Source organism: Astyanax mexicanus, chromosome 6 (assembly GCF_023375975.1).
Source record: "Astyanax mexicanus isolate ESR-SI-001 chromosome 6, AstMex3_surface, whole genome shotgun sequence".
Classification (NCBI taxonomy): domain Eukaryota; kingdom Metazoa; phylum Chordata; class Actinopteri; order Characiformes; family Acestrorhamphidae; genus Astyanax; species Astyanax mexicanus.
In genome coordinates, this window is record NC_064413.1 from 39,463,792 (window position 1) to 39,480,612 (window position 16,821).

General features: G+C 38.0%; 1 protein-coding gene across 1 annotated transcript; it reads left to right on the forward strand.

Annotated features, from left to right (window-relative positions):
- The first annotated feature begins 613 nt into the window (after window positions 1-613).
- Window positions 614-6,728, forward strand: uts2r3 (urotensin-2 receptor 3). The gene is made up of 2 exons (XM_007249781.4): window positions 614-861; window positions 3,527-6,728. Exon 2 carries the CDS (start codon window positions 3,671-3,673, stop codon window positions 4,817-4,819), a length of 1,149 nt encoding a protein of 382 aa, XP_007249843.3. The 5' UTR covers window positions 614-861; window positions 3,527-3,670; the 3' UTR covers window positions 4,820-6,728.
- Window positions 6,729-16,821: the final 10,093 nt, after the last annotated feature.

Consider the following 16,821-nt stretch of genomic DNA (forward strand, 5'->3'; position numbering starts at 1 on the left):
TTCGCTAAAAGAAGAAAGAATTTTATAACAAGCCTATGTGAAGACTCAGACGTGCTGGTACAGCAGAGTCCACAGTGTTAAATAAACACTGGCAGTAACATTGCTGGATTAATGCTATATAATAATGTCATTGTATCAACTATTACAGGTTTGAAACAACTCTGCAAATAGATAATTTCACATGTTTCGTGCATACATTTTTTTTAAACAACAGCTTAGATCATCCTAGAATGTTTGTGTTGTCACTTATACATTATTTTCCATTACATTATTATTTTATTTATTTATTGTATATAGTAGAAGTAAGTATGCTAAACGTTTCCTGTGCAGATTGTGGTACATATGTTGGTACTTGAATAAATGAATATTAGAATGTACAAAAACTTTAAAAAACAAAAACAGAAAAAATTGAATGGAAAATCTCCATTCAGAATTCTGTGTAGTCCAAGACTGGGCTTAATCCCTGACTGTACAGTACCTGATTTAGAGCTGTAATAAGCAGGTGAGTCTCAGTCTGAACTCTCAATAAACTGATTCTCCTCCATGGTGCGAGTGAACACGACGCCCCCCTCCCTCCTCCTCCTCCTCCTCTTCCTCATCTGTCCTCGTCCTGCCCCGTCCATCCCGCCTTCCTCCGGATAGACAGATCAGAAGAGAGAGGGAGAGAGGAGCAAGGTGAGCTGGAAGTTCACTAGAGACCCCGCTGAAGGTTCAGCAGGATCCTGCAGGATAATCTGAGAGTCGCAGAGAGGAGATGGAGAAATGAAGAGGCAGGATTCAGGAGGAGAGCTCTGATCTTACGGAAATGTGAGGAGAGTCTGAGCAGCGCACTGACAGGAAAAATGACAGCGGATATAAATGGTGAGATCATCCGCTGATTTTCCACCTTCTCTAACGAGTCATTTACTTTACGGATTTAGCAGCGGCCTCTTTAAAACGAAAATTAAAGCCTTAAGAATTTTGTTCAGATGTTTCAAATAATTTGTGCATAGTGGTTATTCTTAAAGTTCCTGAAATAAATGTGCTTATTGCTCTTTACAGCTCTTTAACAGACTGTAAAATGATTAGTATTTAACTGTAAAGTTACTGGTATTTAAATACAATGGTAAAAGGGAAGTCAAACACAAATAATGAATCAGTTGAATTAATACTAAAATAGAACTGTATTGTTGTGTATGTAAAATATATTTATATATTTTGTTAATATAATAAAATAATTATTTTTTAAATACATTTAAAATTAAATACTAATAAATGTACAGTCTGTGGTTAAAGAGCTGTAAGATTGATTATCACATTTTTTCAGGAACTATAAAATATATAAAATAACCTAAGGTTATAACCACAACAAATAATAATTAAGTTTAATTAAAAATACAATAAAAAATGAAATAAAGCGAATTAAAATACAATTTAAAAATAAATATACTTATTTTGTATTTTTTAAATTTGTATAAATGTACAATTAAATACTAATAACTTTAGTTCTGTTAAAGAGCTGTACTACTGATTATCACAATTTTTCAGGAACTATAAGATATATAAAACAACCTAAGAGTATAGCCTAAACCTATAATAATATATAAACAAACCTACAGTAACTATCCAGCTTAATAAATGGACTTCTTTTTATTATCTTAACTAAACCATGTATTTATTTACTGATTTTTAATGCTAAGCTAACTGCTACATGGTATAAAAATAGGCTACTTAAATTGAATATAAGGTTAGTACATTTAGCTTTGTTCATGCGTTTTAATATGTATTTAATATGTACATAAACTATAATAAAATACAATGTAGTTATCAGGAGTTTACTGCAAATTTGAGAGTGTTAAATCAGTTATGTTACTGATAAACGTAGCAATTTTGCTTGCGCTACAGCACATCACCTGACTCAAAAATAAATAAATAAAATACATTTAATAAATAATTTAAAAAACGCGCTGAAAAAAAAAAACATTTGCCCTGATTAACAGGTTAATTGGTTGTACATGAATTGTACCGAAAAGGAAAATGTTGTAGAGATATAGAGATATATTTATTTGCGTGTAACTCCTGCACTCAAATCAAGTATATTCTGAACGCAGGCTGTAATAAATGCCTCACAGATATGCAGCAGTTTCGCTTCAGTTAATTATGCGATAACTCCACAGGTCCAAAACCGCGACAACCATAGCTGAGATAAGCATTAAACACTAAATTAATAATAACCCATATCTCTGCTCCACCGCACAGGAGCTCTTAAACCCCACAGCCTGGAGGGGGGCACCATGTGCCAAATAACCCCTACCACGCCCCCCAGCACCTCTTGTAAATTTGCCCCCGGACTCCCCCGGCCTTTGATCCTCTCCCAGATAAAGTTACAGAGCAGAGCCTTCAGACGGGGGTCCAGAGGGGAATGTAAGGGTATAAACAGTGACAGAGTTACTATTTACATCTTTAAAGCAAAAAAAATGATGAACCACCTCATTTAAAAACAGTAGACTACATTAATATCAAGACCTCATAGTATAATAAGCATAATACATTAAAAAAATAGTTATGTGTGCTTATACATAATTTATCTTAGAGTGATTGATTTCAGTAATATACCCAAACAGCATTTTTTTAAGGCTGTAAACTGGATACGGTTGACCACCATGAGTGCAGTTCAGACTGAGGTAGTCTACTAGTATTTTATGAGTGTATTGAGGTAAATAATTTGGTGAGAGTGCCCTACACGAGTCTAACACAGATAAATATCAGTGTATAAATATAAAAAAAAAACAGTAAGACATAAAGACTTAAGGACTTAATGCCATTTTTATTGACAAAAAAGAGTCAGTTGTAATTGTAGTCAAGGTGCAAATAAAATGAATGACTTAATAAATAATAAAATAAGTCTGATTTAATCTATAATTTAATATATAAAAATAATATGACTTATATTACAAATACAGTTTATATCTAAAATGAAATATAAAAAATAAGAGTAAAAAAATTACAGTAAACAGCATGGGTGCAAGAAAGTTTTTCGTAATCACAGTCCTGATAGAAACTCAGCTGGGACATTTTTTTTATTTATTTAAGAGGCCCCCATGATAGCAACCTGCAGCCTGTCTTTAAAAGATTATATAATCATGCTTTATTTTATATTGAGTACTACATTATACATTCTATTGCCGTACATAGTTTTAAATACAGTGTATTGATGCAAATACACATTTGCATATAGAGAAAGTAAAAGTTTTTAAAAAGGTATTTTATGTATTTGAAAAAATGTAACGGTACATTTTGTTTTAGACAGACACAAGTATCTGCTAAAAATCTATGATTTTCTGACAGCAGCAATATTACCTTTTTACAGATTAAATTACATATTTTTAGCAGGTACAGCATATTATATATTGTTTTGTGTGTAGATTTTTGTGTTTTGATTAATAAATGGATTTTAATATAAGGAACCTATAATATGGCTGTTTTTTATAATTTATTTGCTCCCCCCCTCAATCCAATTTCTTCCTTTCTTTCTTGTATATTAAAGATAACTAACAGCTTTTCTTCTTTTATTCTGACCCTCTAACAACCCTGTTCTCCCAGCAGTTCTTCCAAACCCAATTAACCTTCAACATTTCACATCAACACTTATTAACTGCTCTTCAGCCCTAGAAACTTCTGTCTAATCCAAATGGAAGTCTTTGGCTCTGTTTCCCTATCCTCTTCCCCTTCTCCATCTTATACCTTTCCCTTCCTCCCTAACATTTCCAGCCCTTCCTCCTCTCCTTCACTTTCTCCATCCCCAAGTGTGGCCTCTACAGCACTATTTTGCTTCTTTCTCTCGCTCCTTTCCCTGCTGGGCATTCTCGGAAACCTCTACACTCTGGGACTCTTGATTCAGCGCCGCAGGGGCCCAAGGAGGAGGCGAATGGCACCTACCTGCTGTTTGACTCCTGCTTGCCTCAGGTCGTCTTCCCCTTCCCACTGTCCCACCTCCTCTCCCTCCTTCTCCACCTCCTCCTCTCTCCATCTGCAGGTTTTGAGTCTGGCCTTGGCGGATCTGCTGTACCTTTCCACCGCACCTTTCATCGTCTACGACAGCCTGGCGTCTGACTGGGCGTTCGGAGAGCTTGGGTGTCGGCTTCTGCTCAGCCTGGACCTGCTCACCATGCATGCCAGCATCTTCACTCTGACCGCGATGAGTCTGGACCGATACCGGGCTGTAGCCGACCCTCTGGCTGCCTCCTCTGCACCTTCCTCAGGCCTGCTTCGTGTGGCTCTAGCCTGGGGCTTTGCTGTGGCTCTCAGCCTACCGATGATGATCACCCTACATCTTGAAGACGGGGAGAATCAGGAGGGAAAGCTGTGTGTTCCAGCATGGGACGAGCAGAGCTCCAAAGCCTACCTCAGTGTGCTGTTCTGCACCAGTATCCTAGGACCAGGACTAGCCATTGGGGGTCTATATGCAGCCCTAGGGAGGCTCTACTGGGTTTCTCAGACACAGCCAGCCTGGGCTGGAGGTAGCACTGCCTATCCGACCCGTGCTCCACGGCCCAAAGTTCTGCTCCTCATCCTGGGTATTGTGATTGCATTCTGGGCCTGTTTTCTTCCATTCTGGATCTGGCAGCTGCTACCTCTGTATCGGCCAGATGTTCTACGCATGGTACCTGTAGGGACGCAGGTTACCGTGAACCGGATCCTGACAGGACTGACGTATGGTAACTCATGTGTAAATCCATTTTTCTACACACTACTGACAGGAAAGCGGCAGCGGACCAGCAGGCAGACAACGAGCGCAGCCACTCCGCTCTGCCAAAAGGCCAGCTCTACCCATCAATGAAAGCACTCTTCATTTTCCAGTGATGAATAAGTACACTCTTCACAGCTCTGCCCACCAATGCCAGAATCTCACATATCTTCATTCACTAGTGAGAGTATACATCATGAAATAAAGGAGCTATGAACTGAGGTACACTCTTAAAAATGATTCTTCAAAAGGCAGCGGTTCTATGTAGAACAAGGACAACTCCAAGAATCTAGGAAATCTGTGGATTCCTGGTTAAAAGCCTTTTGTATTAGTTGAACCTTTTTATATGGTTCTATTTAGAACATAACATGCAGCACCATGAATTTGACTATCATTATAGATCAAATAACCTTTTTCAGGACTATAAAAGAAAACATTTGCATAGAATACAAAGCGGCTCAACATTACTTCCACTGCATACAGGCAAAACATACACTGACCCTGTTTACACCTGATCACTTTATGCATCTTGAATATCAGGATTATATCAGGATTGCATCTATTAATTAACCACATGAAACTGCAAGTGTAAACACAAATACAAATCATTCAAATCAAAAGGCAAGACAAGCACAAAAATTATAATCGAAACACCCAAACTACAATCGAGAGCAATCATTTTTGGCATAATCACAGGAAGAGGCTAAATGGTTAAACCAATGGTTGCCATTAAATTGACTATAAGCAATTAAGTTTTAGTCTGACTAACCAAAGATGCATTTGACTACTGTAAAATGTGGCTAAAATCTTAACCTGAATACAATCCAGATAGTAATCACATCGCACACTAGTCGCATGAAGTGCCCAGGTGTAAACAGGGTCTTTGATATAATGGTGTGAGCCTCATATTTCGCTGCTGTTGGAACAAAATCTCTTTTTTTTTTTTTTTTGACAATTTTGTCATTTAAAAACACAAGCTGCTCTTCATAATACATGAAATATATTGTGAAGCGTACCTAAAAAGAAGTGGTCCAAAACTACTTAGAAAACAAATCAAAAATAAAATAATAGATTAATATGCAAACAAAAGTGAACACATTATAACTGGATGTTCCAGGAACCCAACCCATTCCTAGGAGACTAATGGAACACTGGTGGTCTAAGGTGCAACATCTGTTTCAGAAAACACCAAAGAAGTAGCATTAAAGGAACAACCCAAGTGTCATGATTTACAAGCTGCCCAAAGGGATTTTTACTACAGGTGTGAACCGTTTAAAAACCAAATTGGTTTATTAGTGTAAATGAAGGGGAACACCATATAACTGAATTTGGCTCAAAGCTAAAGGACAATTCTCATTGGAATTTGCTCTTTGAAGAGGATAAATCACAATTAAGCAAACAGTCTTGACTAGTTTGTTTTGTATATGTTGTATACATGTATGTGTGGCTGAGCAGTTCTGTACACACATTTTTTTGTTTATTAACTGCCAAAAAAGGGGATTTAATAACTGTGTGCTACAGTGTTTGAAAGCTGAGTTATTCAGTATTGTAAATTCTATAACATACTGTTGGTAAAGTTGGGTATAAACTTAATTTTACTAATTAATCAAATCAAGAATTTGTCATGATCTCTTGTCCTCTAGTCCTACTGATAATTCTTTCTTGAATGTGTGGGTGGAATCGTCCATTTTGAAAACCTCTCATTTATAGAACATTTATATGATATATTTCCCACTTCAAATCTATACTGTATTTAAGAGCTGGAAGCTTCTACTTTAAAGGCACTTTTATACTTGGCATTTAAAAAAAAACCCTGACCTGTCGAAGCCTCCGACTTTGAACAGTTATTTGTCTTTTTTTCTAGTAAGAATTATTGTGTTTTTGTTTTGCTTTTTCTATGCATTGCTTTGCACGAAATATATTCACAAGCATTTATAAACATGCGGTTGTGGTGTATATAATAATATATAGTCATGAATAAAGATATGCTTTATTTACTGAATACAGAGTGTTGGTTGATAAAAGGCAAATAAAAGGACAAACACACACAGGCTTAACTAAGAAATACTTGACAGAAATATTTATACTTTTGGTTTTTGATGTATTGCTTTGTTTCATGATTAATGTGCACAGTGTCTGTCTGTCTGTCTTTGCAGATACTGGAATTAATCAATGTTAATTATGTATTATTTATGTAATATTTATACAATTAAATAAGTAAAGAGTGTAATTATATACATTATTTACAGTAACAATTACAAAACAACAGTAATAACACAACTATGTTAGGTGTGTGAAATTTACATCATCAGACACTTCACTACAGGACACTTTATTTACATGTGTAATATTTATACTATAATACAATAATCTATGGATATAATGTTTATCTTATAATCTTCTACTAGCTAAGGGCCAGTAACTCATCGCCATGCGGCTGCCTGTGACCCTGACATCTATTTTATGTCCACGCTTTGCCTGTGATGTTTGTATGTGAGTAGCATGTGTGTGAGAGAGTCCATGTTTGTGATGTGTGTGTGTGTGTATGTGTGTATGTTTGAATGGCTGCACTGTGTCAGGCTGCCTGCTGGACTCTGATGCACATGGACAAATATTGTTTGACAGAGTGAGGATTGTGTGTGAGTGTGTGTGTGTGTGTGTGTGTGTGTGTGTGTGTGTGTGTGTCTGTGTGTGTATGTGTGTGTGTTACACGGGGGTCTAAGCCGTTTTGTTTTTTGAAGTCTCTTTTACAGCAGCTCTGATACAGCAGCTCTGATATAGCAGCTCTTTACAGTAGCTCTGATACAGCAGCTCTTTTACAGCAGCTCTGATACAGCAGCTCTTTTACAGCAGCTCTTTTACAGCAGCTCTGATACAGCAGCTCTGATACAGCAGCTCTTTTACAGCAGCTCTGATACAGCAGCTCTGATACAGCAGCTCTGATACAGCAGCTCTGATACAGCAGCTCTGATACAGCAGCTCTTTTACAGCAGCTCTTTTACAGCAGCTCTGCTACAGCAGCTCTGATACAGCAGCTCTGATACAGCAGCTCTGATACAGCAGCTCTTTTACAGCAGCTCTGTTACAGCGGCTTTGTTACAGCAGCTCTTTTACAGCGGCTCTTTTACAGCAGCTCTTTTATAGCAGCTTGGATACAGCAGCTCTTTTACAGCAGCTCTGATACAGCAGCTTTATTACAGCAGCTCTGATACAGCAGCTCTGATACAGCAGCTCTGATACAGCAGCTCTGATACAGCAGCTCTTTTACAGCAGCTCTGATACAGCAGCTCTTTTACAGCCTGTCTGATACAGCAGTTCTTATACAGCAGCTCTGTTACAGCAGCTCTGTTACAGCAGCTCTGATACAGTATCTCTGATACAGCAGCTCTTTTACAGCAGCTCTGATACAGCAGCTCTTTTACAGCAGCTCTGATACAGCAGCTCTGTTACAGCAGCTCTGTTACAGCAGCTCTGTTACAGCAGCTCTTTTACAGCAGCTCTGATACAGCAGCTCAGTTACAGCAGCTCTGTTACAGCAGCTCTGTTACAGCAGCTCTGTTACAGCAGCTCTGATACAGCAGCTCTGTTACAGCAGCTCTGATACAGCAGCTCTTTTACAGCAGCTGTGATACAGCAGCTCTTTTACAGCAGCTCTGATACAGCAGCTCTGATACAGCAGCTCTTTTACAGCAGCTCTGATAAAGCAGCTCTTTTACAGCAGCTCTTTTACAGCAGCTCTGATACAGCAGCTCTGATATAGCAGCTCTTTTAGAGCAGCTCTGATACAGTAGCTCTGATACAGCAGCTCTTTTATAGCAGCTTGGACACAGCAGCTCTTTTACAGCAGCTCTGATACAGCAGCTCGGATACAGCAGCTCTTTTACAGCAGCTCTGTTACAGCAGCTCTGTTACAGCAGCTCTGTTACAGCAGCTCTGTTACAGCAGCTCTGATACAGCAGCTCTGATACAGCAGCTCTTTTACAGCAGCTCTTTTACAGCAGCTCTGATATAGCAGCTCTTTTACAGCAGCTCTGATACAGCAGCTCTGATACAGCAGCTCTTTTACAGCAGCTCTGATATAGCAGCTCTTTTACAGCAGCTCTTTTACAGCAGCTCTGATACAGCAGCTCGGATACAGCAGCTCTTTTACAGCAGCTCTTTTACAGCAGCTCTTTTACAGCAGCTCTGTTACAGCAGCTCTGATACAGTAGCTCTGATACAGCAGCTCTGATATAGCAGCTCTTTTACAGCAGCTCTGATACAGTAGCTCTGATACAGCAGCTCTTTTACAGCAGCTCTGATACAGTAGCTCTGATACAGCAGCTCTTTTAAGCATTTTAACAGCCTTCTGCAGTACTAATATCAGAAAGAATGGTAGTATTAAAAACTATTAATAACTAATAATACTTTGCCTAATATCACAGCACAATTTAATCAATGAAAAAAAAATAACAGAACACCTTGACTTTTGGTCAGAGCAGAGCTCAGTGGTACAGTATATTAGAACCTGGGGCAAAAGTCCTTGCAGTCTTTTTTTTCCTTTTCCCTCTGATCTGTTCTTTTTCTCTCGAATGTTTCCAATTACCTGGAATGTATCAGTTAAAATGCTGTACAGTATGTCCTAGCCAATGTGTCAATCTCCTATACTGTGCAGTTAATCTATGTGAGGTTAAAATACTTCACATACTAGCATACAACTTGGGTTAGATTTATTTTGTTTCTGTTGATAAATAATGGTTAATTTACAGATACAGGTGATACATACAGTACAGGCCAAAAGTTTGGACACACTTTTCCTTTTTAATGCTTTTTTTTCATGACTATTTACATTGTAGATTCTCAATGAAGGCATCAACACTATGAATAAACACATGTGGAGTTATGTACTTATGTACAAAAAAAGGTAAAATAACTCAAATCATGTTTCTTTAAAATAGCCACCCTTTGCTCTGATTACTGCTTTGCACACTTTTGGCATTCTCTAAAGGAAATGGTTTTCCAACCATCTTGAAGGAGTTCCCAGAGGTGTTTGGCACTTGTTGGCCCCTTTGCCTTCACTTTGTGGTCCAGCTCACCCCAAACTATCTGGATTGGGTTCAGATCCGGTGACTGTGGAGGCCAGGTAATTTTTTGTTAAGTACATAAAACTCCACATGTGTTCATTCATAGTTTTGATGCCTTCAGTGAGAATCTACAATGTAAATAGTCATGAAAATAAAGAAAACGCATTGAATGAGAAGGTGTGTCCAAACTTTTGGCCTGTACTGTAAGTCTTGAGTGTAATCTGTTGTGTTCTGATACTACTGTGCAATGCATGTGCACACAAGAGTGTTGAATTTCAGCACAACACAATTCTTTTTCTTCTTCCATTGTTTGTGGATGATAATAGCCTGCCGTATTGTCCTGTTATTGTTCCAATAGTCAAAACCAACTGAGAAATGTTTTCACATTGCAAAAAAACTGAACCGTAGTTCAGCTGATCCAAGATTAACCAAGATGATCTGGTGTAAAAGCACACAAAGTATCATTGATGCAATCCATGGAGGACTGCTGGTAACATCTTGGTCCCAGAGACCACAGGATGCCTTCAAAGGTCTTATGGAGTCTTTGCCTTCAATGATTAGATCTGTTGTGGTACACTTTTATAACCACACAGCCACCGCAGATAGGCTCCTCCAGTGCTGCTACTGCAAATCTTTCAGTAGGCCAGTTATACTTCTCCTAAATAGGACAAAAAAATAAAAGCCCGCTGTGACAAATTTACTGCCATCTACAGCGATTTGAACCAAAGGCATTAGTCCAGAAGTTTCACAATGCTGGAGTTAGAATGGAGACAGGCGCTAGCATTTCTCTTCTCTCTCTCTCTCTCTCTCTCAGCTAGTCTGGGTGATTAAGTGTGTGATAAACTTCAAGCATGTGTATTTACCCAACGAGTCCAAACAGCGAAAATATTGCCCCAAGGGAGGTCGACAAATTCATAAGCTGTCAGTTTATGTTGGTAGACACAAAGCCTTGGACTCCAACAATAACCACCATGACTGTTTTGTGCTGAAGTCACTCGTTTGGCAGGAGATGGTGGACTGATGCAGACCACAGACTACAGCAGGATGTAAAGGAATATATTTTCTTTTTCCAGCTGTAATTTTGCGCTACCTGCGCGTTTCGTAAATCCAATACATGTCCCTTCCTGAACGACTTTCCATTGCCCCCTATCCGCTCCCCTCCACTCCTGCCTGGTCCACACCCCCCGGCCTCTGCTCCAGTGTTTGTGGCTGGGGCAGGTGCCCCTCCCCTGGGCAGCCAGTTCAGGAAAGGCCCCCGCTGGGCAGACGAGACTAGGCCGAAGCTCGGGCCAAGCTCCCGCTGAGACAGTATAAGAGGCTCCCTTTCTCTAAGGCACACACATACACACATACCAAAATTCTATTTCCCCATCTGTTTTCCCTCTTTCAATCTTTCCCTCTCTCTCACTCCCTTTCTGCCTTGCTCACTGCCTAACAATGTATCCCTGTTTCTACCTCTTCTTCTTCGTTGTGCTCCTTCACTCTGTTTGACATCAAGATAATAATTGCAGCAGGATGATCTTTGTCAATGATGACATCCATTATATTTTGAAGTGGTTGAAAAAAAAAAACAGTCAGATTTTGTATCAATCAATATAAATCTTCATTCTCAGTGCCATTAAATGCTCTCAAAAGGAATTGAGTTTGAATACCAATAAATTTGTTAATATGTTCACCTTTTCATACTCTATTCAAACTGCTGCCAATGCAGCATCACTATCACACATACAGCCTTCAGAGAAAAGTGCTGAACCTTCAGTTCAACTTACACAAAATTTTCAGAGTGCACCTGGTTTTTAAAGGAAATGGCAACTGCTGATTTATTTATTTCTAAATATGTTAGAAAGATCTTTTATACATTGAGACATGCAAGGTGTACTTTTCCCATCTTCACAATAACAAAGACACACTGATATGCCCTAAATCAAGCTGCACAGGGATAAAAAAAAAATAGGGTCCTATGTGTCTAAAGAATCTTATTATGATCGAGTTTTATGTAGGTGGAGCATTAAGTCTGTTCTGATAATCAAAAAAATCTCAACAAAGGTTGGTTTATTGGAGTTTAAAAATATGTAAAGTACAAGGAGACTTACTGGTTAAATTCAATTTGTTTATTATTATCCTCTTATTCTCCACTACAGTATAGAATACAAACAAGATGCCCACACTTGTAATAAACTGCAAGATATTGTTAGTTTTAAAGATTTAAAGCTTTAAAAGATCATGGGAAAACCTCTAAAAATTATTGGAAAACTTCTAACAATGCTTTGAACAATATTTTTTTGTTCCTATTTAATGGTGTTTATTGTGTTTTGCATTGTATGTTGTTAAGAGTATACAGTATGTTGTATACAGTATGTGTCTACATCCTGTTGCACAGAATACAATTACCACTGACATTGCATTGTGGCAATCAAATATAATAAATCAATCACAGATTCTATGCCAGTTTAAAGGGAGAGACATCGGTACTTACACTCGTATGTTTGTGATAAAATGATTCTTTATAGAAAAAAAGTGATTCTTCTATGGAATCACTCAAGTAAATTTTGAGGCACTATTATTTTATACAGTTAGTTTATCAGGTAGTGTTCAGAGTGAAAAATAAACCTTGTCCACAGCATTTATTCCACCTTCCTGTAAATCATCTTGCTGCAGCAAAAGTGAAAAAAAAAAAATCCTTCCCGAAATCCCCAAATCAACCTAAAAACAAGCAGAACCCAGACAGACAAGTGTCTCTTTGTGGACCCTGGGGCTCCACAAGCAGAAAAACACCTCTAGCCTGCCTCATCCCCATGCCTTCACACTGTCATGTCAGCCGCCGTGATCAGACGAGGCCCCGGATTGCTCGCTTCAGAGGCCGGAGGTTACATAAACGGACATCAGCACTGCAGTTCACACCCGGGCTCTGACCAACACAAATGCCATGGACAATCTGCTGCCTTGCTTTTCTTTATTTCTCCTTTTTCATTCTAGTTTCTGTTGTTTCTTTGTCATGTTGCTCTAATTCTGTCTATCTGAGACTCATCTCTACCTCTGTCCTCTTGTCTTCATCTTTCCATCCACTTAATCTTGCTCTCTATTGGTCAGATGGCATTAATCATTGACACAACCATCTGGAATCGTTTTCTAGGAGTCCAAAGACATTTTTCACACAAAAAGTGATTTTAACTCTAGTTGATCACTTCACTACACATGCCTGATGGTACTGATTAGATCTGGACATCAGATCTAGACATGCCTGGACATTTTGTTTCCCTGCAACCAATCAGATTCCAATTTATCTGAAAGCTGACCAAAACTTTGTGGTTTTCAGACATTTCTTTCATGTTTTATTAAAAGCTGAATTCATGGTTCCAGTCGATTGTTTTTATATATTACTGCTCTCCTGTGTACACACACGCACACACTGAGCACGTTATAAGAAACACCTGTTCACCTACTTATTCATGCAGTGATATGCATGAAAATAAAAGCATACAGCTACAGGCCAATAACCTCAGGTAATGTTCAGATTAATGTGAACCAATGTAGCCATCAGAATGAGAGAAACATGTGATCTCAGGAATTTGGATTTTGAGTGAAACATGATTGCTGATGACAGGCTGGTTGGAGTATTTCTATAAGTGCTGATCTTCTGGGAAATTCAGCCCAGCAGTCTCTAATGTAATAAAGAAAGAAAACATGGCTGGCAGTCCTGCAGACGTAAATGCCGTTTTGATGACAGAGGTTAACAGAAAGGCTAGACTGGGTTAAGAATACATAACAGCTACAGATATCCACACTGTACATCTTTGATAATCAGTAAAAAAAGGATCTTAGAAGGAACTACATGTCTAACCTTGGGCTGCGACCTCTACAGGCACTGGATGAGTCTAACTTGCCGTCACAAACACAATATTGCTTTATTGCAGAAAGCTTCAACATTGTACAGACACTGAATTTTGTGTATAAATAAAAGGTCACATATAAGTAAAAAAAAAACAATATTGGGTGACATCAAGATACAGCATTGATATGATGTTAGATGGTGATGTTTAGTCACCCAAAGTCACAACATACCTTCAACAAGATTACCATTATATTGATGTCCATCAAAATCAGTGGCCAGCTGGGACTCCGACAGACAATGATGGGTCCAATTCTGTCAGTCAGGAACAGAAAGCTTAGGGTGCAGAAAACACAAGCCTCGCCAAACCTGGGCAGCTGAAGTCTTAAAAAACACAGTCTGGTCTAATGACTCGTAATTCCTGCTGAAGCACACAAAAGACAGGGTCTGAACACATAAAAATATGGAATTATTTTGTGACGTAATTATACCAAGTAGAGTTAGAAGTTCAAAGAAATTTCACACATAATATGCTGTACAATCTATACCACAGATATGTTTATAGAGACAATGGAGGCCCTACCCATTATTAGTGGTGTCCTCAGTAAAGGAATCCTGATATCTAAGGTTGTGCTAAGAAGTTTAAAGTTTAAAGGTCAAAATGTCTTCAGTCCTTCAGTCAGGCATCTTATTATGTAAGTACTGTATATATGATCTGGGTGGTACTGGCTGTATGAACTCAAAACCAAAGCTGGCTGAGGCATGCCCTCTAGTGGAAAAAACACATAATTCAATTCTGCAAAAAATATATTAAAAGAATATTTAAAATATACTTTTTCAATTTGGTATACTGCAAACTAATCAACACTATAAATAAAACATACATGATGGGTTTCTTTGATTTTACCAAATTTAAAAACCTCTGGAACATAATCAAAAGTAAGAAGGATAATCACAAGCCATAAAACCAAGCTTATATAAAATAAATATATCTAGCAGTTTTTAATACTTATATTTTCATTTCAACCTGCCTAAATTACCAAGCACAAAGACCACATTATATTTGTCTCGTTTCCATCTGTGCTTTCCAAACAAATCCTTAGCTGGGTTACAGGACAGATTTGTTGTTAGGGATTTTAATTAAAATAAAATATATATATTTAATTCAGTATTTTTTGATAGAAAATGATTATCACTTTTGTTAGGATATTCAAGGATATAAATTTAAAGAAATGTATAATTAAAGAAAAATAAACATGATTGATTATTTACAGAAAATATTTTGTCTATTCATAATTATGATTTTTACTTTCAAATTCAACAATAATATATTTGAGAATGTAATAAAATATCATCACTTCTTTGTGGCCTACATCCTAGCTAAATTTTAATTATATACATGCGGCATTTACATCACAGGATATTAACTTCATATTCGTCTGGTGATTCTGTTTCTGATTAATTGGCAGGGTTCTAAAGCTGAACAAATCAGCCCTTTAGTTGGAATTTAACATTAATTAAGTATTTATGTTGATATAAGATAATATACTGAATAAATCTATGTGGTGAAACTGTAGACACATGTTGAATGACTAATGCTTCAAGCCTACATTGTGTTTCCACTGTTTCCACTGTGCTATCCTAAAAAAAACTTGGAAAGTACATACAAATTTGCCTGATAGATATCAATACCATACAGTATAGAATTGATTGATCTATATAAATGTTTAAAGCTGAAAGGATTTCAGTGCATCTTAAATACAAAAAAACTTCCATTAAAATGATACAATCTGTAGACAGTCTATAGAATAGAGGCTGACAGTCAACAGGTATGAACACAGTAACACAATATACACCTCAGGTTCCTCAGGTAATAAAACAATATTCTCTCAGGAACATTTCATTTATGTTTTATGAGCAGTACACCCAGATATGTATTTAGACAGTGTATTACAACCCAGTCTAAAATAATAAATAATTTAGCAGTTTCATTGATGAACAATTCTGATCTCATTTCTAAATGATAAAACCTCATATAATTGGACCTAAACAGCAACAGTCCCACTGGGATGCTGACATGCAGAGCCAAGGTGTCATATTGAGATACCCTGCAAAACCCAGTAAGATCTTGTCTTTATACTTGCTGTTAAAATGTCTTGTATGTCCAATGTGGTTCTTGTTCTCTAGGAGCAGCAACAATTGCAGCTAATTAGTTTCTTTAGAAAAATGAAATGCACAAGTAATTGTTTTATATTTGCCAGTAATTTACTAACAAAGAACATGGCAGGTGCAAAGAACATCATTTCCATATTGGCTGGTAATTTAGGTGTCGCATAATGAACAATTAAGTCAGTTTAGAGTTGTGTAAGCAGATAATGAAGAATTAAATCTGTTAAGTTAAGAAATTACATATAATTTTCTGGAGCCCGCACTAATGTGATGAATTAAATTTTGCATGATTTAAAATAATATAAAAAACATGATACAAAAGATATGCAGATGTATGAAGCACGTGCATTTGGTGTGTGTAAAACACTACTGACAGTGACTAACACACAGATTAGTTTAGTAATTTGCTTACAGTAAAAACAACACAGCAAATGTATTATAATAGGGCATCTCCGAGTGTCCTTTCGGAGATCTCTGAGTGTCCTTTTGGGCATCTCCGAGTGTCCTTTTTGGCATCTCCAAGTATCCTTTTTGGCATCTCCGAGTGTCCTTTTTGGCATCTCCAAGTGTCCTTTTTGGCATCTCCAAGTGTCCTTTTTGGCATCTCCAAGTGTCCTTTTGGAGATCTCCAAGTGTCCTTTTGGAGATCTCCAAGTGTCCTTTTGGGCATCTCTAAGTGTTCTTTCGGAGATCTCCGAGTGTCCTTTTGGGCATCTCCAAGTGTCCTTTTTGGCATCTCCAAGTGTCCTTTTGGAGATCTCCGAGTGGCCTTTTGGGCATCTCCGAGGGTACGTTTGCAGATCTCCAAGTGTCCTTTTGGGCATCTCCGAGTGTCCTTTTGGGCATCTCCGAGTGTCCTATTGGAGATCTCCGAGTGGCCTTTTGGGCATCTCCGAGGGTACGTTTGCAGATCTCCAAGTGTCCTTTCGGAGATCTCCGAGTGTCCTTTTGGGCATCTCCGAGTGTCCTTTTTGGCATCTCCGAGTGTCCTATTGGAGATTTCCGAGTGTCCTTTCTGAGATCTCCGAGTGTCC